We start from the raw sequence: 25,055 nt of genomic DNA, 5'->3' as shown, positions 1-25,055 counted from the left end.
CCCTATTATAGACTAGTGAATGTCCCTTAGTGTGGATATATTTATACGTATGGACTAGATAGATATTGTGAGGTGTCTACGGTGTATCTGCGTATCGGGTCACTGTATGGATTGCAGTTAGATTAGAACTTGCTCGTGAGTCTGACCCACTCCTTTATTATTCTTTTCAGGTACAGGACGGTTCCAGCCTTAGAGCTTAATCGTGCTTGTCGAGGACAGTCTCACTTTCATCTGATTACGTAGGACTTATCTCGATATTTCTAGCATTATCTATTTTCAGTTTTCAGTTTCAGTTGAACTTTTGGTTAGGGGTCCATCAGTGGATTCCCAAGTTGTAACCTTGAAGTTTTGGAGGATTGGAGTTTCAATTTTCAGTTATACATGGAGGATTTTATAATTAATGTTTCTTTCAGTTTTATTCCATCTTTATTATTTCATTTTGTCATCCGTGTTCGCTTTAAAATACTTTAATTGTTTGATATTCCCTCGGGTTTGGGCCTGGGCCTGATCAACCCGTGTCTCGGATCCAAGGGGTATCACACCCATTGAAGATTGAAGTTGGGTCTGATGTGTGAGTGTGAGTTATAGCAGATATGAGAGGGTTAAAGATTATATATAGATTAAAAGGATTGATTTAAATTGAATCAATGAAACCCCCAATTGACGCATAAAGAATTTTAAGAATCGATACAGAGAGAGTTCTAAACTTCAATACACATGTATATATGACATGATTTGATCATAAAATTGAAGATTATGGAACCCAGTGATCAACTGAAATCAACAATGAAGATTGAATTTTTGAAATATAAGAGTGAATACAACAATTAATCTTCGAACCCTAGATCAGGATTTACCAAGAATAATATTAGAGCTTCAATACATAGGATGAGCATATGAATCATGATGCAAATTGAATCATGAACTAGAGAATTGGGAATCACTTACTTCGAATGATGCAGGAATGAAGGAGACTTGAAGAACCCTAAATCGCCTTAAAGAGAGAAAGGGACGGGAGAGAATATGAAAAGTGAAAAGTAAAAAAAAAAAAAAATTAAGGTTACGGTTCAAGTAATGACTCTTTAGTAAAATTGAACCGTCACAGGAATTGGTCGACGTAAATATTCCAGGCGTCGACCGGTTCTCTTAATTCGGTCAACGTAAAGTGTGGAAACGTTAACCAGTTAGAGCTGAGATGCTGAACTAGGTCTGTTTTTAAGATTAGACCGCTTCACTTGCACAAGACATTTCTAAATTCCTTTCAAATGAACAGAACTGATCTTTTTCAATAGGTTTAGTGAATATATCCGCTAATTGCTTCTTGGTGCTTATGTATGTGAGCACGATATTGCCTTTCGACATATGATCCCGTAAAAAATGATATCTAATTTCAATATGCTTTGTTCTTGAATGTTGAATGGGATTTTTAGAAATGCATATTGCGCTTGTGTTATCACATATAATAGGGATATGATCATAGTGGAGTCCAAAATCCACAAGTTGTTGCTTAATATAAAGAGTTTGAGCACAACTATTTCCGGCTACTATATATTCGGCTTCGGCCGTAGATAAAGCCACGAAATTTTGTTTCTTGTATGACCAAGACACTAGGGATTGTCCAAGAAAGTGACATGTCCCACTAGTGTTTTTTCTATCAACTTTGCACCCGTCAAAATCCGCATCCGAGTATCCAACAAGTTCAAATTAGGTGTGCCTAGGATCCCAAAGACCTAAATTCATGGTATTACTCAAGTAACGAAAAATCCGCTTAACGGCACATAAGTGAGATTCCTTAGGACAAGATTGAAAATGAGCACATAAACACACACTAAACATGATGTCCGGTCTACTTGCGGTTAATACAAAAGGCTACCAATCCTTTATACTTTTTAATATCTATATTAACCTTTTTCATCTTTATTAAGTTTCAAAGATGAGCTCATAGGAGTATTGGCATGTTTGACTTCCTCCAAGTCAAATTTCTTTAGCAAATCTTTAACATACTTCGATTGGCAAATGAAAATGCCATCGAGCGTTTGTTTAATTTGCAACCCTAAGAAGAAGGTGAGTTCACCCATCATGCTCATTTCAAACTCATTTTGTATGCTAGAAGCAAACTTCTCACATAGTATTTTATTGGTTTATCCAAAGATAATATCATCAACGTAAATTTGAATAATCAATGAGTTGCTATTAATATTTTTAGTAAAAAAAGTATTGTCAATTTTTCTTCTAGAAAAATTATTTTCAAGTAGAAATCCACTAAATCTTTCATACCAAGATCTTGGAGCTTGTTTCAAACCGTACAAAGTTTTTGACAATTTGTAAACATGATTTGGACAATCATAACTTTCAAAGCCCGATGATTGTTCTACGAACACTTCTTCTTCAATGAAGCCATTTAGGAAAGCACTTTTTACATCCATTTGATATAATTTAAAGTTCTTATGGTATGCAAATGCAAAGAGCATTCTTATAACTTCAAGTCTAGCTACGGGAGTAAAGGTTTCCTCATAATCAATTATTTCTTCTTGATTATAATCTTGAGCAACAAGCCTTGGCTTGTTTCTCACAATAATTCATGATTCGTCCTTTTTGTTTCTAAATACACACTTTGTGCCAATGATGGTCTTATTTTTAGGTCTTGGAACCAATTGCCAAACTTTATTTCTTTTAAATTGGTTGAGTTCTTCTTGCATTGCCAAGAGCCAAGACTCGTCATTTTCGGCTTCATGAATATTTTTCGGTTCAAGTTGGGAAACAAAGGCCACATAATTGCATATATTGTTAATTTGAGATATAATGCTTACTCATTTGGATGGGTTGCCAATAATTTGATTGATTAGATGATGAGGTACTTGTTTCCAAGTCTTAGGAAGTATATCCTTGTGAGAATGATTTTCTTTTGGATCATCTTTAGAGAGATCTTCAAGAGATGGATTGTTTAAATCGAGATTCTCAAGGTTCTTTTCAATCTTAATCACATCCTCATTATCATCCAATGAACATCTAAGAGGGGGTAATGGTGATTCATCAAATACAACATGTATGGATTTCACAACCACAAGTGTTCTTTTGTTGAATACTCTAAATGTTTTGCTGCGAGAAGAATATCCTAGGAAAATACCTTCATCTGATTTAGGTTCAAATTTTCCTAGATTATTTTTGTCATTCAACACGAAGTATTTACACCCGAAAACTTTAAAATACCCAATGTTTGGCTTCCTTTTGTTCCAAAGTTCATAAGGAGTTTTACAAAGAAGTTATCTAATGATGACTCTATTTATGACATAGCATGGGGTACTAACGGCTTCGGCCCAAAGAGTTCTAGGAGACTTATATTCATTTAACATAGTCCTAGCCATTTCTTAGAGAGACATATTCTTCCTTTCAACAACTCCATTTTGTTGAGGAGTTCTTGGAGCCGAAAGATTATGATTATATCCATTTTTATCACAAAATCTTTCTACATCTTGGTTTTCAAACTCTCTTCCTCTATCACTTCTAATAATTTAATTTTACATTCTTTTTCATTTTTAACTCTTTTACAAAATTTAGCAAAGATTGTGTGTGCCTCATTTTTGTGTGTGAGAAAAAATACCCAAGTGAATCTAGAGTAATCATCAATGATGACAAATGCATAGAGTTTCTCCCCAAGACTAACTATTCTCTCTGGACCAAACAAGTCCATATGAATTAATTCAAGTGGTCTTATAGTCGTTATGTCCTTTTTTCCTTTTAAATGCTAATTTGATTTGCTTGCCTATTTGGCATGCGCTATAAGTTTTATCTTTTGAAAAATTAGTCTTTGGGAGGCCTTTGACTAATTCATTTTTAGATAATTTTGAGATCAAATCCATGTTAGTATGACCTAACCTTCTATGCCATAACCAACCATTTTCATTTGAAGAAACAAAACACTTAACATCTTGATCAGGTAATTCACACAAAAGCAAAATATATACATTACCATTTATAAGAGCACGAAATACTTCATTATTATCCTTTTTGGCAATACATTTATCTGATTTAAACAACACTTCATATCCTTTATCACATAGTTGGCTAATACTAAACAAATTATGTTTTAAGCCTTTAACAAGTAAAGCATCGTCAATGGATAAGGAAGAGGAGATACCAATAGTTCCGATACCAATGACCTTACCTTTTGAATTATCTCCAAACGTAACACTTCCTCCTTTGTGAGGCTTGATGAAAGGAATTTTAATCGATCTCCCGTCATATGTCTTGAGCAATCACTATCAAGGAACCATTTGTCCTTGGATGAAGATGAAGTCTTCAAGCAAACCTACAAAAGGAATTTAAGTAATCTTCTTTTGATACCCACATTTTCTTGGGTTCATGGGAATTAGGAAGAGGCATATATGTTCCTTTAATAGCCCAAATTTCTTTTGTCATGCAAGGCCTAATGGGACAATGATTAATCTTATGTCCTAACTTTTTACAATAATTGCATTTTGGACTTTGAGAGGAATTTTTAACAAAGTAGTCATTCAAAGGTTTTCTTTTTTTCAACAAATAAGAATCTTTGTTGTGAGGATTATATCCAAGCCCATCTTTAGTATAAGTATTTCTCTACTTACCAAGCATAAGACTTAAATTTTCTCTACCTTTTGTGAACTTAGCTAAAATCTCTACTTGATCCTCAATTATGACTTTCAATGACTCGTTTTCGGAAACTAAATCAATAGATGTCAATTCTTTAGCTAACTCACATTCTTTTTCCTTTTTCAATGCTTCAATTTCAAGAAGATATTTTTTAAGTTTTTGTGAGATAATATATTTTTCTGTTTTAAAATTAGCACACTTTTGAACCATTTTGCCTAATTCATCATGCAATTCTTTAAAAGCGTCAAGCAAGTAATTGTAGGTATCAACCAATTCATCATAAGTAGTTTCTAAATCAAATGAGTCATGGTTAGAGTTTACCTCATCTTCATCGGCCATGAGACAAAGATTGACCAATTCATTGAGTTCATCATCACTTCCGGATCCATCTGAATCGTCATTCTCCCATGTAACACGCATGACTTGGGCTTTCTTTTTCCGTTCCTTTTCGTTTTTGTAAGCATAACAATCCGATTTGAAATGCCTCGGCTTTTCACAATGGAAATAAGTAGGTACTTCTCTTTTTCCTTACTCACTTGACGAACCATTTCTTTTAAAGTTGTTGATCTTTTGGTACTTCTTCATTTGAAGGACTCTTCTCACGGTTTTGGTGATGAATGCAATTTATTCTTCTTCTTCATTATCAAGAGCTTTCTCAATTTCAACCTCTTTGGTAGTGGCTTGAAGAGCTAGATCTTTCTTATGAGTTTCTTTGTCGTCATCTCTATCATTCATCTCTAGCTCATATGCCATCAAGGAACTAATAGGAAGTGTGTTGAGATTTTTAGCTTCTTAGATAACGGTCTTCTTAGCTTCCCAATTTGTAGGCAAAAACCTAAGAATTTTTCTCACATTTTCAGATGATGTATACGACTTTCCAAGAGCCTTCAAATGATTAACAATGTTAGTAAAACGAGAATACATTTCATTAATTGTTTCTTTGTTGTTCATGGTAAATAATTCATATTTATGGATAAGCATGTTCATTTTGGATTCCTTAACATGACTAGTGCTAACATAGGTAATCTCAAGTTTATCCCAAATTTCTTTGGCCGTTTCATAATCTGAAATTCTATTGAATTCGTCTTTGCTTAGAGCACAATAGAGATTTGTGATAGCCGTGACATTACATTGAACAAGCCTACGCTCATTTTGGGTCCACTCATCATCGATTTTTGGAACATTTTCACCATCAATAACTTTGGTTGGAATATGGTCACCTTTTTCGGTGGCTTTACAAGCATTAATATCTAGGCCTCTTGGAAATGCTCTAATTTTGATTTTCCAATAGTTATAATCGTTTCCGTCAAACTAAGGAAGTCTATTGTTAGATTGACCTTTTTGATGAAAGTTGGCCATGATCATTCTCTAAGATGATTAGATTTTTAACTAGAGATTAAGCTCTGATACCAATTGTTGAACACTAATTGACTCTAGAGGGGTGGTGAATAAAGTCAATGGCCAATTTTGAAAATTATAAAAATGTTTTTTAACTATCAATCAAGCAATAATCAATTGAGATAGTTAATCAATTTATATCACAAATATAAAGGAGATAGAGATAAGAGATTGCAAACAGTGACTCAGCGACTTTAGCGAGATTCGGAAACTCCTACTTCTTGGCTCAAGATCCCTCTTCAGACTTCCCAATCTACTATGACTTCTCCTTAATAGTGGAGAGCAAACCTTTAAATGAAGCAAGCCTTTTGTTTATCTTCCTTACTAGGAGAACACCTTCTCCTAGGCTTTTTTCGGGTCACACTAACCCTAACAAGATTATAGAATTATGAATGAAAGTTACAAGATTGTTTGTCTCTCTCTCTCTATAAAATGTTACATGAATCAATCTCACACTAGAGTAAGTAGATGAAATAAATGAAGCTTAAATCTCTAAACTAATATGAGAGAAGAAATGAGAAGTGAATGCTCAGATCAGAATTTTTGGGCTCTTTGAATGCACTTGAATGATATTGTTAAATGCTCTTTCAAGTGGTGTCTCTTATCTTCAGTCCAACCTTCTGTATTTGTAGAGATTTCGAGCTCAATATAGCTGTTGCAGGTAGTTGGGAGCATTAAATGAGATTTTAGCCGTTTAAGATTTAAATCTGTAGAGCTGCGACCAAACCAGTCGACATGTGGCATAAATCGATCGACATCTTTGCATGAACCGGTCAACATATGCTGTAAACCGATTGACGTATGCATTAAACCAGTCAACATGAATGAACTTCTTCTTGAAATTTGCTATTGCCTAGATACTGGTCTACGTGAGCTTAGTAGACGTCGACGTAAATTGCTTGATGCTGCAGTTTTGAGCCATTTTCTGTTATGCTTTGTAAATATCATGCCTTGATACATTAAATATGATTAAGTACAACTTGTATGCATGATTTTAGTGATTTTGAGCTTCAATTAATTTCATCTTTTACTTTGACAAGATTTCCTATAGCTCTTGCCATCCTATCTACCCTTCTTCTTCTTTATGCCTTTAGTTGATCATGAATTCTTGTAGAGCACTTACAGCCTTTGGATGTTTTAAGTATGTGCATCCAAGTCCACATTATGTCATGAAGTTCCTTTCTTCCCCTCTTTATAGAAGCATTCATTTTCCTTGCATTTAAACTCAGTTGAAACATTAATATATAAAACCTCTTTAAATAATTTGTTATCATCAAAATAAATGCATTAGGGTCATTTGATCAACATTAAGTTTGACTACCAACTTTGTGAAACTAATTACAAAAGTATATGAAAACATTTTTTACATTTTTTTCATTGTCTAAAATGCCCTTTTCTACATTATACTCTCTCATCTATTTTTATCTCTAACCTGCAAACCAAATTTCTTGCTAATCTTGGGTCTTCTGATTCTAATTACTTACTCCTTGGTTGTCAAGATTATTCATAATCTACCTTGTGGTCTTTAGGAATTGAAGTTAAAAACATTTTGTATTCAGTAATAAAAATGAGAATAATTTTAATAGAAATGGTGCCAATCTTCTCACTGACAATGGAGTTTGAAAAAATAAATTTTGTTGTGGTGTATGTGATTCCACAAAGGTGACTATGGGGTGAACATAGATGGTTGTAGAAATGATTAATAGGTAGCAAAGATGGTTGGTAGTGGTGATACCAGTGGTGACGGCGGTGCACTAAACAACTTACTGGCGAGCTGAAACGGTGGTGAATAACAGCTACCAGAAAGATTCCGACGCCGACGAGCAAAGAACGACGGTGATGGGTTTGGTGTTTTTTATTTTTATTTTTTTTTTATCATTATTTTTTCATTTTTAGGATTGGGTCTTGGGTTCTTTTTGATGGAAGCTATGTTGTGACGTGACAGGGACAAAGGTAATGGTTGGTCGGAAATCAAAAGACCCAAGATTAGCAAGAAATTTGGTATGCAGGTTAGAGATCAGAGAAATAGGGGGAGAGTATAATGCAGAGAGGGGCATTTTGGACCATGAAAAAAATATAAAAAGTGCATTTGTATATTTTTGTAATTAGTTTCAGAAAATTGGTGGTCAAACCTAATACTTTGAAAAAGTTAGCATTTTTTAAAATATGAAAAATTAAGTAATGAGATTTTAAAATTTCTCAATTAAATTTCACATAACAATAAATGAATGTGTGAGTTTATCCATGAAAAAAAAGAGTCCTATAATTATGATGCATGTAAGAAATATGACGATTGCAATTTTTCCAAGTGTTAATTAAAGACAAGATCTTTGTATTGCTAATTTTTGAAAAAAAAAATATAAAATATATATATATAAAATGTAATATAGACTTCCTTCAAAAATATCGTTAAGAATCTAATATATACATAAAATTCACTATAAAAATATTACATAATATCACCAACGGGCCAGTAGCCTAGCGATATCGGCCTCTTATCTCCTAAAGGGAGGTTAGGGGTTCAAGTCTCAGAAAAGACATGTGTGTAGATTTTTGATCTGGGTCTAAAGAGCCCAACGTCTTGTTAGAGACGTTAAACACTAGTGCTTCGTAAGTGCAATTAATTACTCTCCCTCGTCCTTGGAGACTTGGGATTTTGTGTTTAGGGTCCCGATAGGATCCCTCGAGCGACTCCAGCCTCCAGACCTCGAAGAAGTCAATCTTGCTCCTGTACCAACTAGGGAAAAAAAAAAATACATATTATCATGGAAAAAAAGAATTGCATATTTTATAGTTGATGGAAGTTATATGCAGTTATTTTAAGGGTAAATTATACTTCCTTCCCCTGAGTTTGGACGAAGTAATCTCACACGGGTGGAGTGTTTGAGATTTATTATTCTGATCTACCTTAAAATTATAAAAAGTCAATCATACCCTTATATGTAATATATTTGAAATATATTTCAAAATCTAAAAAGATCAAATTTCTATCCCATCTCTCTTATTACTTTCTCTCTCCTCTCCACCACCACTACCCTCTCCTAAAAAAAATATTATAAATAAAAAAAAAAAAAATGAGTGTAAGGGTAATTTGATCATTTTATAAAATTTTTTAACAAGTTTCGGTGGAGAGGGGTTTGTTGAGTATACACCCAAACTTTAGGAGAGATCAAAATAATAAAAATTAAATGCTCCACTTGTATAAAATTTGTCCAAATTCCAAAAGAGGTCACTGCAATTTACTATTTTAATATGTGGCTTTTTTTTTCATGCTAAATAAAGCTAAAAAAAAATTGACCCACTATTTTAATAATTATATTGTTTACTAATGTTTTTATTTCATACTCCATATTTTCTTATTCTCCAAATTTAAAATTTAAGTAAATGTCAAACCTTGTACCAGTAATAAGCCTCCACGTGCGACTTGACTTTGGTAAGTACACAGGTCACCGCCCACAACATCTACTTCTGACTTCCATTTTAGGGTTAGTCTGCAAAAAAAACCCTAAGTGCCCTCTCTCTCCAATAAAGCTATATTCCCCATCTCAGACGATAGTTATTGAAGGTATGTGCTTTACTCACTTGTCAAACAAAAAAATATACAATTTTTTTTTTTTTTGTTGTGTGTATTTATATATATAGATGGATGATAGATACAGTAAATTGGTTTTATGCAGTGCACAAAGATCGGATTGATGGCTGGTGAATCAGATATGGCCGAAACTACGACCTTATCATGTGCTCAATGTGGCAAGCCTGCACATCTTCAGTATGTAATCCTGCGATTCTCTGCGATATTTTTGATAATTCTGTTTTGATGTAGAACAACTTTCTTTATAATTTTCTTGTACACTGTATATATAAAAAATATAAGTGTCTCGTGTGTGTCCGCATGTGTAAACTGCATTGGTAAATTGATCATAGCTCATTCACTTGCAAAAGAATCAAAGAAAAAAAGCTTAAATATGGTGATAAATGTCAGTGCTAGAAATAACAATTTCGGCATTGCTTTGTAATTCTATATGAAAAATATAGAGTTAATTGTCCTCTGTTGTACTGCTTGGTATATTTCAGAATGAAACTGGAATTAAATTATGGCGATTTTTGTGGTGGTATGGCTATTTGTGATATGTGGCACCAGATGCATTCTTATTGCTTTGATGGCTATCGAATTGCATGTGATATTATTACTATGGTTCCAATATGCAGTTTTCATTTTCATATAGAGGCGTGGGTAAACTCTTTGACACTTGATATATCATATCTTCGTTGTGTTTCTGTGTTCTCGTTGCACGTGACCTAACATTCCAAGTCATAAAACATAATCCAGTATAGCTTTCTTTCATTATGTAATAATGAATTTGCTAGGAATTGTCAATTTCTTCGAGTGTTAAAAAGTTTGGGTAATTCTAGGTTCATGGAAGGCATTAGCTCGCTCTGGGTTTTATACCATTTTTCTGATAGATATCTCCCCCTGCCCCCTTGTTTGCAGGTGTCCAAAGTGTGTGGAATTGAAGCTTCCTCGTGAAGGTGCTGCTTTCTGGTTTGTAACGGCTTCTTTAATTGGCTTTATTTTTACTTTCTATCATGGCATAACATCCAGAAAATCATGGAAACTCGGGAACGCTTTGAAACTAGAAATTCAACGGAAAAGGCTTGATTATTGTTACTGATTGATACATATATATTTAGTTATGTTTGCAAATGCTTTATGTCTATGTTTGCAAATGATTGATTTACCATTTTTTTGGCTGTGATACTGTTTATGGCTTATATTATGATGGAATTGCGACTCTGAACAGCACCCAGGACTGTTTCAAGGCTTCATGGGTCTCTCATAAATCAGTTCATTTGAAGGCAAAATTGTCATCTTTCGGACCTGGTACTCCTGGTGAACAAAATTCAGCTGCACCGGATGATGATTGGCTATATTGCTTGAAGAAAGGACAGACTCGAACACCAAAACATCCCCTTTTTGATTGGACAGGGTATTTCTTTTGACTTTTGAGTCTCATTCTTAGTCAATGTTTTTCATGATAGTTGTTGTCAGACTTGTAATAGTTGACAATTTGGATGATAGACTTGAATTGTATAAGGTCTTTTCCTTCACTATATATTGAGTTAGAGGATTTGAGCTACCTTAAAAGCGTACTTTCCAAGCTTCAATTTCAAGGTACCAGATAGGGTACCTAACTGAGAATACCAATTTGTTTGCATCACATATGACCTAAGCTAGGTTAGCACATGGGGACTTGGTCTTGTTTTAGACACTACATATATTTTCTCCTAACTTGGGATAAATTGTTTTTTTTTGGGTGGTAAAAGTGTCTTATGGGCGATTAACTTATTTTTAAAGATCAGGTGATTGAATAACAAATTAGCAGGTGTCTTTTGATACCTTAAGGACACATATGGTATGCCTTTCTAGAAGTACTTTTTGTTATTGAAAGCAGAACAAAATGAAAATGAGCCGGAGAATATATTTAATGGAGATGTTTAAGAAATTGTTCTTGGAAAAATTTCCTAAAGTGGCAAGTTTTCAAGAAACTAATTGAGAATAGTATTCTGCACTTTCTATAACTAAAAGTTCGTGATTACTGAAACACGACCATTTTTCAAAGTTGTTCATTTTTTCAATTCAAAATTCATAAGAAATGAAAATAGAAAATGACAATTAATTCGGAAAGACGATATTTAATGGGTTTTATGTCAATGTCAGCTAGGTATTTGTGTTTCCACTAGTATCTAACATAGATAATTGTATCATTTCCAGAGACGTTCTGTATCCCAGATGGGTATCCAGCACAATCAAATGTCTATATGTGATATAATATCTAACTACACGTTGTAGCTCTGAAATTATAAAAGAAATATGAAGTTTTAGTCTGTTGTCCAGTCAAACTCTCACTACACTCTTGATTAACAGGGAGCACGTTGGGTGGTGACCCTTAAATATCCCTGGAATTTTAGGAAATATTACAAGACAGAAGATCAAATTCTGTCACATGATATGAATGTGCATCATGCATGCTGATTTCTGATAAGCAAAAGCATCTCTTGAAAGATATGGTTTGCAACAATTTTCGAAGAGAGATTAGGTCCTGTTTGGGGACAAACTAAGACATAGTACTCTTGCTAGTTGTCACATTATCTTCCTCTTCTCCTCCTCCTCCTCCTCCTTTCAATCTAGCACTATCAGATTGGTCTCTGAAGACTCGGGTGACAATTGGGTGTTGTCATGAAAACTGGGGGTTATACGATAATGACAAATGTTTAACTTTCCATGGCATTTCCTAATTGTTTTAATTAGATAAGAAGGTGGCACTGTATGCATGGTCACTTCTCTTTTCAGTTAATAATATTACTGCTGATTTATTTTAATGTGAGACATGTGAGCCTGCCAAACGCCGTTATTCTCCCCTTGGATAAGTCATGCTTTGAACATAGGTATCTTGTGGACTGATATTATTAATGAGTGTTGACGATTATTTATTTGATAGAACATAGTTATCTCTTAAAAGAATAATGATGTTTATTTTTTTCGTCTTCTTTCAAATGGTCCATAATGTGATATATTTCAATCCTGTTTTGTTCCTCAGTGCTTTAAGATGTTGTTTTGGAGTTTGATTTACACCTGTTTCTCATTGTTTGAAACTCAAATTGCTTTTTAATCTTGAACAGGACATTAAGGCCATATCCCATATCAAAAAAGCGTATTATACCTGCTCACATTGATCAACCTGACTGGGCAATGGATGTGAGTTGTTTGACTTATTTCTGTTTAAATTTCAAGTAATTGTCTCTGTTTTTCTTTTTTTTCCCCCTATTGTCAATTTTAGTAGGGGAATATGTAGATTAGTGTCCTTTAATGTGGATTTTCTGATAATATTGAATTTTCTGATAATTTGACAAAATTATTGTCAATTTTGTTATTGTTATTTAAAATACCTTTTATGTTGTCTGGTGTAGTTCTTTAACAAACTTCCCTTTTCATGTATCAACTTTGTAGGGGATCCCAAAGGAGGAGCCCAATAGTGATCTGCAGCATGTTGTTGAGGTAATCCTTTGAGTTGGAAAGTAGTTTCCTGTTAAATATAAGTTCATTGGATAGAAATGAGACCTAATTACTTTTCTTTTTTAATTTTACATTCTTGTTTGAAGATCAAAACCACAGAGCAAATTGAGAGAATGAGAGAAACTTGCCGTGTAAGTTTTCATCATTCCTTTTTGTTTATTTTTGCATGAACCAAACTGGTTTTTTCTTAAGTTCCACGCTGAAGTTTGCATCATAGCCTTATTCAGAGGCTCCTTGGCCGTGTTATAATTGATGCCTTTGTGTTTGCGTATGTGTGCTAGTGCATATGTGTAGCAAAATATCATCTCGTAATATGAAAAAGTTGCTGCAAGTGAGGGCCTCTGATTTCTCTCCATCAGGTTCTGAGTTTTTCTATCCAAATGGAAAATGAAAAAATACTTTTTGAACTTCAAATATGTTGATGTAAGAAATGAAGTGTTTGTTGGCATAAAAAAATAAAGCAAGATAAAGTTTAATTAGAGATAAAAAGGTGGCTAATGAATCTTAGCATTATTATATATATAAATGTATATAACACATAAATGAACCATTGTTGCAAGGATAAGAGATCTCAAGGCATCAATTGTGGTGGTTTTGATGGGGTGGGGTGGGTGCTCGCCGGCCCAGGGTAACAAGCTAGTGTCAACAAGACCCAAAAAAAAAAATACAAAAAACAAAAGTGGAAGTTACTTATTTTCTTGTAGAATCAGCAGCTTATTAGCTTCTCTTGGATAGCAAAGGAACCATGGCCATGGAAATTAGGCCAGTGCCAATTTCCTTGTCCAATGATCACAAAGCAAGCAACCCAGTTTCCTTGAGGTAGCCCATTCCGAAACTTCCATAGGATCTTCCTTTACTTTGCATTCTGCAATGATGATAACAAGGCATTGAGCTTCCTGAATTTCTAAAAGAGCTGATTTTCTGCCTTGACCTCTTTTCGTAAATCTGAGTTCTTAAAAAAGTTAGATGTAGTTTCCATGTAATCTTGAGAGAATAAACCAGCCCCCCAAAAGTAAAACAAAATAGCAAATGAACATGGTTTGCTTAAAGAGTAGCCATCAAAACTAATTTTGATTTCCCCCCTAGGAAAAGCCTTGAAGACCTTAAGCAAACTTCATCTTTAGCTCAGGAAGAAGTAACCAAAGATTCAATTAATTAATATCCAGCCAAGAGGAATACCTTCAATTTCTTTAGCAGTTGAGATCCAAAGAGAGGCTTAAAGGACTGCTCTATTCCCCAACTTATCTGAAGTGTTTTTTTTTTTTCCTTACGAAGTTCTTGCTATCCTTTCCGCCCAAAGTTCTTGCTTTTCTTTCTGTCCAAATAACCCAGTTGGTTGGAAGCAAAGCACTTTATCCCACATCTCATCCAAAGCGGATTTTTATTTATTTTTCTTCAAAATGTTCTTTTGTGTGTGTGTTTTTTTTTTCTTTTTTCTTTTTGTCCATTTTACAGTCCAAATAACCCAAATGGTATCAAGCAAAGCCCTAGATTGAAGGAAAATGATATTATTATTATTGTTGTTGGCAGTAAGAGATTATACCACCTCAAAGCTTTTAACTTTAGAAAAACTTCAGCATTCCAAATAATTGTGGCTAGGGAAAAAGCAGAACAACACATTTTTAATAAGAAAAGAGATTAGATTTTGAGGTGAAAATGCTATTATTTTCTAGAGAGAAATTTCTTTCATCAGGGCAAGAAGGGAACAGAACCACAGCTGTACTATCATGATCTGTTCTTTAGGGAAATCTTGAATTTGTTTCTTCCAAAATGTTTCCTGCAGATAGCAAGGGAAGTTTTGGATGCAGCTGCTCGTGTTATTCGAGTTGGTGTGACTACTGATGAAATTGACGAGGTGGTACATGAAGCAACAATTGCTGCTGGTATGCTTGACTCTGTATTTGAGCTTTGTGAAATAGGTTTTTATCTTTTTTCCTTGTTGGTTTTATGAATTATTTGAACTAAAACACTAGTAACTGCATGATATGATAGGGTAGAAATTTTTAATAATGTGCTATTTGTTGGGGTGCTTGAAATTCGGGCATATGGATCCTTCCAGCTCCTCTCTCGTTCTCTGGTTTTGCAAGAAAATTTAGCCTCTAGTTTGAAGAAGAAATCAATTAGGCATGTATATGTAGTCCATGTAACCAGGACATTCCTCTTTCCTCCTAGATAATCAATAAGTCCCATGTAAGCAGAACTTTCCTCTTGCCTCCTAGATAATTTGATGCTATCTATGAAGTATCGATACTTTTAAAAGGTTGTGGTATTTATATCACATTTGTATCAAATACTGATACTACTTGGATGGTCGTAGATACATGCCGTGCATTTTCTATAATGTGTGTGTATATATATATATATATATCATAACAAATACTGTAGTTTTATGGAATTATAATTTTAATATAATTATTCTTATATATAAAATAATCTTTTGTCATCTTATAATTATTTATATTCCTACATATATGTTGTGCTGTTCTCAGCAAATATATACATATATACATATATATATATTATTTTTCAGAATTTTTTGTACCATTGTGTTTATGTTGTATCATATTCTATCCCATATTTGTGTCCATGTAAATGTTTTTCTTAATTGCTAAATCCTGGTTTTGTCTTCATTTGTTTTCTAGAAATCAACACGCTGAACATCTCATATCATATTTATTTCACGCTGATGTTTATTTTTATGCCCTTTTCACAAGTTAATGTTGCTACTGCATTTTTTCCGTTCGAGTTTTCGTACAAGAATCAATTATTGAGTTATATTATTTGAGTTGTTTATCTAGAAAATATTTTATGGATTTTTTTTTTTTTTTTACTAAACTCAACAAAACCTCTTTTCCCAACTACTTGAGGTTGCTACATGAAATATGTTTTTCCATTCCGCTCTATCCAAGGCCATAGTCTCAGTTAAATCACATGTTAATATAACCTTACTCATTAACTCTACACATTAACTTTGGCCTTTCCCTCACCCTAGTAGCATTACCCCTTACGTGGACCATTTCACTCTTCATAATTGGCAATAATTTTTTTGAGAAGTAAAAGTTTAAGTATTAGACTAGATTTACACAGTTGTGAAAAGGCTTTGTTGAGTTGAGTTGAAGTTAAAAATAAAATAAAATAGAGTAATACGATTGGCATTATAGAAATTTGGGGAAGCTTTGATGTTGGGGACACTTGCTAGATTTTGGGTTTGTCCTTCAAGGATAAATTGCATAACATCTCCCCCGTATCCATCACCCTTTTGCAACTAACCCCCTAAACTACAAACTGCCCCCCAAACTAAAAGAAATACACACTTAAGGAGATGGCGTCAAACAGCCGTTAACAGAAATTTGAAATTACATTTTTGCCCATTATCTAAGTTACGTTGTTTCAAGCTTATTTGAGAGTTGTTGGTTATGTGGCTAATTAATATCAACACCCACTAAGAAATCAACACCTCATTTTTTCATTATCTTAATGCAATCTGTTAATTTGTTGTTTGCAGGATATACGTGTGTGTGTGTGTGTGTGTGTGTAGAGAGAGAGAGAGAGAGAGAGGCTATAAAAGCTGTTATAAAATGGAGGAAAAAAAAACAAAAGAGAATGTTTTGATAATCCAAACACAGAAAGAGACACACACATATATGGGTTGAGATTTTTCCTTCAGTTTCTTGAGTAGGGACGTGGTCTACTGTAGTTGCATAGTCTTTGAATTCTTCTTTTGGCTCTGCTTCTGAAGTCAAGAAAAATGGATTGATGCAGAAAAAGAGTTCTGTGCTTCATGTGAATAAAGATTTTCAAGAGTTTAAAATTTGGCTTATGAGAAGAAACGAGTGGCATCTAATTGTTACCAGATTGAATTGATAGGGATACCATTTTGTATCTAAAGAGAGACAGAGGAAGTGTGTGTGTGTATGTATATAGATAGATATGAGGGGAGTTCCAATGTCCGAAAGGATTCCATTTTGCATCCCAATGAAACCCAATTCTAATTCCATACCATCTCTTCTTTCTCCTCTTCCTTCTTTTTCTTCCATCTTGCGTCATCTCTATCGACCCACTCTGGTACAATGGCAACTTGAGCACTTCCTACAATGGCTGCATCATCTGGAAAAAGCAGAAATCTGCACCACAAGCAGTTCCTAGCTAGGAATGGATTTCACGAGCAAGAGAGAGAGAGAGAGAGAGAGAGTAGTTAGGTTTAGTTGTTCGCACAAGTGCAGTGCTTATACATCTCGTTAGGGGTTTTCAGAGGTGAAGATGGGAAGAGGAAAATGGGTTAAAAACAGGTTAACGCACTAGGTAATGGTCATAAAAGGCAAAAATGCCTTTGTTCGAAAAATAGGCCAGTCATGTGACTTGCATCTTGGAATTTACTGTTAGTAGGTGTAACAGAAGACTAAGGGAATGGGGTTCTTTGTAAAAAATGGGATAGTTTAGTGGGTTAACTGTGTAAATAGTAGTTCAAGGGGGTTTCTTTAGAGAGAATAGTTTAGTGGGGTTTTATGCAATTTGCCCTGTCCTCCTATAATTCTAAAATTGGCTGCCTTTATTTTTTGGTTGGAAAAAGTCCATATTTAGGGTAATGCCAGGAAAAAGGGATGACTAAAACTTACATGGGATTCAAAGATATGATAGCGTATGTGATTAAAAGCATTTGCCATTGTTATATGGGTTTGTTGATTTTTCTTCTTATTTTACCTACTGTAGGAGGATATCCATCTCCACTAAATTATCATTTCTTCCCAAAGTCTTGCTGCACGTAGGTACTTCTTCTTTGTACGTTTTCTTAAATTCATTATGCATCACGACCTAGATTGTTAACAAATTTTACTCTTTCCATTTGACACAGGTCAGTCAATGAAATTATCTGCCATGGAATTCCAGATGCAAGGTAACTGCTGTATCCAACTGAGTAAAAGATCTACTCGTGTTATCTGTAATTCCGGTAGATATAATAAAACAGAACAACCACACCCCCCCCAACCCCCCCCCCCCCCCCCCCCCCCCCCCTTCTCTCATGTAATTATTTGTTTTATACTAAGCTGTGGATGGTATTTTAAAGAAAAATAGTAAATTACTTTGTTATGCTGTTTTTTTTCTGTCAGTAAGATATCTATTAGCTTCCAAAAAGATTTAATATTTTGATTATCTTTTGATATTCTAATTCTGCAGCTACTTTCCAAATTTCTTGTTGCTTCTTCCTTTTAATTGCACGTAGCCCATTGATACCAAAACAACAGTCCACTGCAAAACAATCCATTAAATTTGCAGTGCTTTCTTTAAGTTAATCTCAACTTTCAAATTTATGTTGAGCCTGAGTGGTGCTTTTCTGATACAATACGTAATTGTTGTTTCAGGAAATTAGAGGATGGTGATATTGTAAATGTTGATGTAACTGTGTACTATAAAGGTGTCCATGGTAAGATTTATTACACCTTTTAATTGGATTAGGGGGCATTATTTTAAACACATTTGTACTTGACTGTTGGTTGACTTGTTGCTAACCTTGCAGGTGATCTCAATGAAACATTCTTTGTCGGAAATGTTGATGAAGCGTCACGACGGCTGGTCCAATGTACTTATGAGTGTTTGGAGAAAGCAATAGCAATCGGTATGTATTGGTTTTGTATGTCATGACCTAATATTTTAGTCTGTACAGAAACTTGTTATCATCACTCCCCTCTTAAACATCATTCCTTATCATCATCTCCCTCTCTGTTTGTCTGATCCTTTGTTTTGGTTTAGCTTGGACTGCAATTCTGTTATGTTTTGTTGGAGTTCCTGGATTATTTTATTCTTTAAGGTAGCAATGGCCCAACTTAGAGGAAGAATGATTACCATTGTCCCTGGAATTGTTGGTCATTTTGGTACACACACACACACATATATATATATATATATTAATTTTTTGCCTTTCGTTAAGTATTGGTGCACATACTATCTGTTATTACGTCACTGGTGGTTTTAGATACCTTTGGTATCAAATAACTTCGTTTAGACAGGGTAATAATCAAATGAACAACATGAACACTTATTTTAATAGTTTTATGATTCGTAATTTCTAGAATTGAATAATAAAGTCTGGTTAAACAATTACCCATTCCCAAGGTCATTTGTTTCTTGCGCTTTTAATTATTATTATTATTTTCTTGCATTAAGTCATTCGGTTAATCTAGGGCTTGTAATAGTGCGTGGCTTGTTCGAATCTTCACTGCATATATATACATGGAAGTATTCCGTTTTAGGGATAGTTTTCCATGTCCTTACAAAGAATTTGCTTTCTGTTTCCCCTTGATTTTTTTAACATTTCTATGATTAACATCTATTTGAACTGTTAAATGCTTAATAGCTGGAAGGTCAGTGAAGATTAGTCCTTGAAACATCTAATTCTCATTTCTTGCAATCTAAGCAAGGCCTAAGGGTTCTGTTTTTGCATAAAGTACCTTCAGTACTTAACATGTATAAGATACCTTGGAAGTCCTAATAGTTGACCTATTTTCAGAAAACTGTCATGCATTATAAAATTTATGTGAAGCATTAAATGGTGTTACTTTCCATCAGTTTTCTTGTCTTTTGCATTGTTACAGAGTCTGGACTTTTTAACTTTTTACTATTCTGATTTTTATATCCTGTTGATTACAGTGAAACCTGGGGTACGATTTCGGGAAATTGGGGAAGTCATTAATCGACATGCTTCAATGTCAGGTTTATCTGTGGTAATCTACAGTCCTAGATCACTGTTCTTTTTTTAATGAGAAGGCTGACAGTTTCCTAACAAGTTTGTTACTGTTTTGTAAAAATAGGTTAAATCATATTGTGGTCATGGTATTGGAGAACTCTTCCATTGTGCACCAAATATTCCCCATTATGGAAGTATCCTCAATAGAGCTGCTTGCAATTCCCAATTCTCCTTTTTATATGAATTTTTTTACTTGACGTATGACAATTTGAGAAATGCAGAATTCCTCTCTATTACTGTGACATTAGGGAAACTGAATCTTCTTACTTGGTCATTATTATATGTATTGACCTTAACCTCAAGCAGGAAATAAAGCAGTTGGTGTGATGAAGGCAGGGCAGACCTTCACTATTGAACCTATGATCAATGCAGGTTCGTTTATACATGTTCTTTGCAAGATCAGTATGATACAGGGTTCAGATAATTTTTTATACAGCCTTGGATGGGTTTCTTATTAAATATACTGCTAAGAAAATTGTGTGTGTATATAGAGAGAAAAATTATCAGTTCAACGGTTATGTCGCCCTATGTTACATGGACTCGGGCACGGGTATGTATCCATGCATTGGACGTATCAAATCTCTAAACAGAAGGACACACGGACACTATAAATATTCATTTAATTTAATTATTATTATTTTTTTATTTTCTAGAGTAAAGTAATGTTTTTATCTAATATGGTGTTCAATATAGGCTTTTAACTCATTTTAAAGTAATACTATAATATAATTGAATGCTTCGATATGCTTTTAAGTACATGTTGAACCAAAAGTGTCGGGCAGATATCCCATACCCATGACATTGGTATTTCACTACTTTTGAAGATTCCATGCAACATAGTCGCCTGCAACTTACATATTAACGAACTTCCATGATAGGTGTTTGGCGGGATCGGATGTGGCCTGATGGATGGACTGCTGTTACTGCAGATGGTAAACGCAGTGCTCAGTTTGAACACACACTTCTGGTAACTATGCATTTCATGTCCTTTCTACCTTGTGTTTCTGTCTCAGTAGCTCTCTTCTGCTTAGACATGGACTCTGGATTTCATTTTGGATTACTAGGGCTTGGGATTAGTTGTATATAGTCAGGGCATTTTATTCACTTTGATTGGTCATTTCTCTTGAAGATTTGGCCTTTCCATTGGAGCATGTACGCACCAGTGCATTCATTGTTCTCGTATGGTAGTTACAACTCATAACTTTCTGTTGATGGATCATTTACCTTAACCTTGCCTATACTGTTATTTTTTTGTTTTGCCCACGGATTGGCAGCTTTATTCTTTCTGATAGAGCTACTGCCCTGACCATTAGGAGGATATGTTAATAGATGCATTGCCATATTGTTTTTTATGATTGCTGTTAAATCCAATTCCACGGGCAAGCTATGCATCATTTTTGGTGACGTAATAACCAAGGATTTGTGAAACAAATTGAAGTTGGATGATGGTGTTAAAAGAACATGTTGAGTGGATTTCTTAGATTCTGGGAAATACCTATGAAATTTGAATATGAGATAATGAGGTGCACCTTTCATGAACTTTTTGGAGATGTAGTGAAAAATGCATTAGTATGCTACGTCATATATGCTGCATAACAGTCATCGTGGGTTAGGAATTTGTTGTTGTCTTTGAACGCATTCATGCCGTTGTATTGATTTGTATTCCTGTCATGCAGGTGACTGGGACTGGAGTTGAAGTTCTTACAGCCCGTCTTCCCACGTCTCCCAAAGTCTTCCCTTGGCTAAATTCGTAACTGCTCAGCCTCTATTCTGAGTATTCTCTAGGGGTCCGTGATCAGAGGGCAGGATCCAGCCAAACATTGTTACTTGGCGACTTGGTATAATTTATTGTGCCATAGTTTGTTTTGTTACTCGATTGGGTAAGAAGAATGTTGTATTTTTATGTTATTTGGTGATGAAATTTTGGCTTCACATTTAGGTTTTGGATGTGGTGGAATGTGTAGTTTGGATTCTATATTCAATTTTGAACTCGTGCAGTTTGAATAACAAATGTTCAGAACCTTTTTTCATACTAGAGAGAATAAACAATCAAATCATTCAAATTAGTGTGTCCTAAAAGGGTATGGGAACAATAATTTCAATGACAACGAGATTATTTGCACTATTACACATGCATCCTTCAAATATTGGTCCCAAAAAATTCAAAATAATATAAACAATTTGTAGCCATCTATCATTGAAGTAATATTCTGAAATCTTAGTGACGATAACTTTATCGGGGGGTAATATATCTTTTCAAAGGACAAGGATCCTGTTTAGCCAAACTTTTCTTACACGGAATTCAGTAGGTGAGATTGAATTGATAAATGAAATTTACTGGTCTTCACTTACACAGAATTTAGTGAGTGAGATTGAATTGATAAATAAGATTTACCATGTAATCTCATCCGTTGAATTTTGAGAGAATCCTTGTCCCTTTTCAAAGTGGGTATATTGACTATCAGGCCATTGGCCCAAATGGCACTAGCTCTCCTCCTCATCGGGTTTTGAGTGGGAAATTTTTTAATATTTTGGGTCAAAATTTTCTCATTATGGTGTGTGCGCACGGAAGATGTTGAAGTTATGTATGTCTGTCTAATTTCTTTTCAAGTTGTCCAGTTATCCCATCTCTCTGGTAGAAGCATTTAGAGGGGTGAGACAGGTTTGGGCTTCATTTTTTACCATTGATATTTATGAAAAAAGTAAAAATGAATAAGCTTCCATTTTCTTTCTCTAACTGATCTGAACAAATTCAAGCATAATTCTTAGAAAAATTTTCCCCTGCCTCAAGAGGGTTCTAACGGCAAAAAAAAAAAAAAAAAATGAAAAGCATGCATCGAGTTGTATATATCACATACGCGGCGTATATATTTGTGTCAAAAAAGAGGAGTAAAAAAAAAAAAAAAAAAAAGGAAAAATGATGATGAGTCTTGGCCCTTTTAATTTTTTTGAAAGGGCAAAAAGGAATTTCCGTTGCCGGGACTTGAACCCGGGTCTCTCGGGTGAGAGCCGAGTATCCTAACCACCTAGACTACAACGGATTTGCTATTATCGCTGCAACTGAACATTTAAAACCAAGAATTCTCAGCAGCTCATAATTTGAAAATTTAGGAGAAAGTCAAGTACAAAGTCGCAGGCCTCCTCATGGCTTATTTGATGATCATTGACCCTTAAGACAATCACAATTAAAATTTCTAAATTACACTCTTATTCAACTTCACAAGAGAGACTTCAAGGGCTCAAAGCAACAAAAACCTCATATTCACACATTCATTTGACCATACATGTGTGTGTATATATATGTTTGATAACATATGGAACAAATACAAACTCAAGGCTTATGCTTGACACCAGTGACTCTATGCCTTGCAGCAAATCGATTAAACAAGACAAGTGCATTGCTAGTGACCTGAGCCACATTAATCACCGTTGCTTTAATTGTAGCCCTTTGTTTCCCGCCCATTGCATACCCTGTGAACCCATCAATGCAAAGTGTTTGCATCGGTGAGCACAGCGCTAAGCCATGTCTGGACATTGCTCGTGCGCCAATTGAAATCATCGGCCGCCCCGGCTCGACCCATTCCTTGTAGCTCTTTAATCGATTGGGTTAGCCGCTCCGCACCATCATTAATCTGATCCAAACAATCTTTCACAACTTGGTACTCTTTGGCCTTCGTTTGGTTGAGTTGGTCACTGTCAATGCCACTTGAGCCAATTCTTGTGGGTTTGGTGCACTTGTGTTGTTCACATAGTTGTTGGAAAGGGACTGCACACATAGGTTGAAATACCGGGCGGCCTGGCATTGGGCCTCGATGAAGGCGGTAGCCTGAGAATGCCAATCAACCTTGCCGGTGACACAAGAAATGGAGAAGAGAATAAGTAACAAAGAGTGTCTGATTTTAGCCATGTCTGTGAGTAATTGGAAACTTGAATGTGTTTAGTCTTAAGACACATATATGAACAGGGTGGTTCAATTTATATAGAGGTTAGTCACACATTATCCTTATTATTATTATTTTTGGTAATCAATCACATGCAACGAGGTTATGAGAACTAGGTGATAAGATGAGAATGAGAATTGACCAGTTTTAAATATTGGTCGGGTAATTTAGTGGCCAAGTAACCATTGTAATTAAGTCATACGAACGTGTCTCAAAACTATTTTATTTTCATTATTTTGAATAGAACGTGTGAGTGTGATTGATCAAACGGACAATTTACGTTTCATTTTCTGAATTTTAACTCAACAAAAGATTCTGTAAACTTTTGACCAGAGAAGGAACTTTGAAGGCTCCCATTTTAAAATGATCAGGAGCATGCTCATTTCACTTGTGTAAAGCAACAATATAAAAGAAATTGCTTAGCCAACATAATCCGAGTATTAAGGCTTTGATTTTTTACATGCACGAGGACCCACTGACTCTACCTAACATACATATAAATATATATAGATCCGGGATGAAATTCCCAGACAGATATATATATATATATATATATATAAGCTACCTCTACCACTGTATATGTTCTGGAAAAAAGTATGAGTTGTGATGTTTTCATACTGAGGATTAAAATTACCAGAGAATTTAAACGAAACGAATAAAAAAAAAAAAAAAAAAAAAAGAAAGAAAAAAAGGACAAAAAAAAAAAGGGAGAAAATTCCGTTGCCGGGACTTGAACCCGGGTCTCTCGGGTGAGAGCCGAGTATCCTGACCAACTAGACTACAACGGAATTGTTGTACATAAATCGGTTCTGTAAATTATATTTTAGACTAGTCAATTAGACCTATTCAATAATAGTACCACATAATAAACCGCAGCCAATCAGCATTAGCGCGGGAAAGAAGAACCTATTCAACTTACTCTAATCCAACTTTGTTACTTTACTTATTCAGTAAATTGTATCGTATGACTTTCTCTTAAAATAAAATAAAAATTCATTAACAATTTATCCTTCAAATTCCCCTAAATATTAAGATTTCAAAGATTATAACCTAATTAGTATCCCTTTATTTTCAAAATGAATGTTGGATAATTCAAATTAACAATCTCTTGCTTGCCGTTAAAAATTAATAATTATCTTGTTTGGTGTGAATACATATCATATTCATTAATGAGTAAAAGATCATAAGTTCCGTCTCATTAAGTTTGTCTGGTCATTATTAAATAATACTAAATTATATTAAACACAGGTCCAATGTTATTTTAATAGCC

The 25,055-nt window shown here is 34.5% G+C and overlaps 1 protein-coding gene, 2 non-coding genes and 1 pseudogene across 3 annotated transcripts; 1 reads left to right on the top strand and 3 right to left on the bottom strand.

Moving 5' to 3' along the window:
• The first annotated feature begins 9,485 nt into the window (after positions 1–9,485).
• On the top strand, positions 9,486–21,910 carry LOC132276514 (methionine aminopeptidase 1A). Its single transcript, XM_059777970.1, has 17 exons — positions 9,486–9,592; positions 9,705–9,796; positions 10,520–10,570; positions 10,830–11,015; positions 12,709–12,784; positions 13,037–13,084; positions 13,189–13,233; positions 14,886–14,985; positions 17,813–17,864; positions 17,955–17,996; positions 18,463–18,524; positions 18,618–18,716; positions 19,748–19,821; positions 19,909–19,978; positions 20,151–20,216; positions 20,723–20,811; positions 21,521–21,910. Exons 2-17 carry the CDS (start codon positions 9,723–9,725, stop codon positions 21,596–21,598), a joined length of 1,212 nt encoding a protein of 403 aa, XP_059633953.1. The 5' UTR covers positions 9,486–9,592; positions 9,705–9,722; the 3' UTR covers positions 21,599–21,910.
• A 902-nt stretch (positions 21,911–22,812) lies between these two features.
• On the bottom strand, positions 22,813–22,885 carry TRNAE-CUC (transfer RNA glutamic acid (anticodon CUC)). The gene has a single exon. It is a non-coding gene; the product is annotated as a tRNA-Glu (tRNA).
• Positions 22,886–23,175: 290 nt separating this feature from the next.
• LOC132278279 (pectinesterase inhibitor 9-like) lies at positions 23,176–23,751 on the bottom strand (annotated as a pseudogene).
• A 749-nt stretch (positions 23,752–24,500) lies between these two features.
• On the bottom strand, positions 24,501–24,573 carry TRNAE-CUC (transfer RNA glutamic acid (anticodon CUC)). Its single transcript has one exon. It is a non-coding gene; the product is annotated as a tRNA-Glu (tRNA).
• Positions 24,574–25,055: the final 482 nt, after the last annotated feature.

The sequence above is a fragment of the Cornus florida genome, unplaced genomic scaffold (assembly GCF_030987335.1).
Source record: "Cornus florida cultivar Cherokee Brave unplaced genomic scaffold, ASM3098733v1 CherokeeBrave_3.0.0_Hap2_Chr10, whole genome shotgun sequence".
NCBI classification, from domain to species: Eukaryota; Viridiplantae; Streptophyta; class Magnoliopsida; order Cornales; family Cornaceae; genus Cornus; species Cornus florida.
This window is presented reverse-complemented; position numbering and strand designations above follow the sequence as displayed.

Coding starts and splice junctions, on each gene's coding strand:
- LOC132276514 (XM_059777970.1), top strand. CDS start 9,723: ATGGCTGGTGAATCAGATATGGCCGAAACTACGACCTTATCATGTGCT. Junction 12,785..13,036: donor AACCTGACTGGGCAATGGAT/GTGAGTTGTTTG, acceptor TCAACTTTGTAG/GGGATCCCAAAGGAGGAGCC. Junction 19,979..20,150: donor AAATATTCCCCATTATGGAA/GTATCCTCAATA, acceptor AACCTCAAGCAG/GAAATAAAGCAGTTGGTGTG.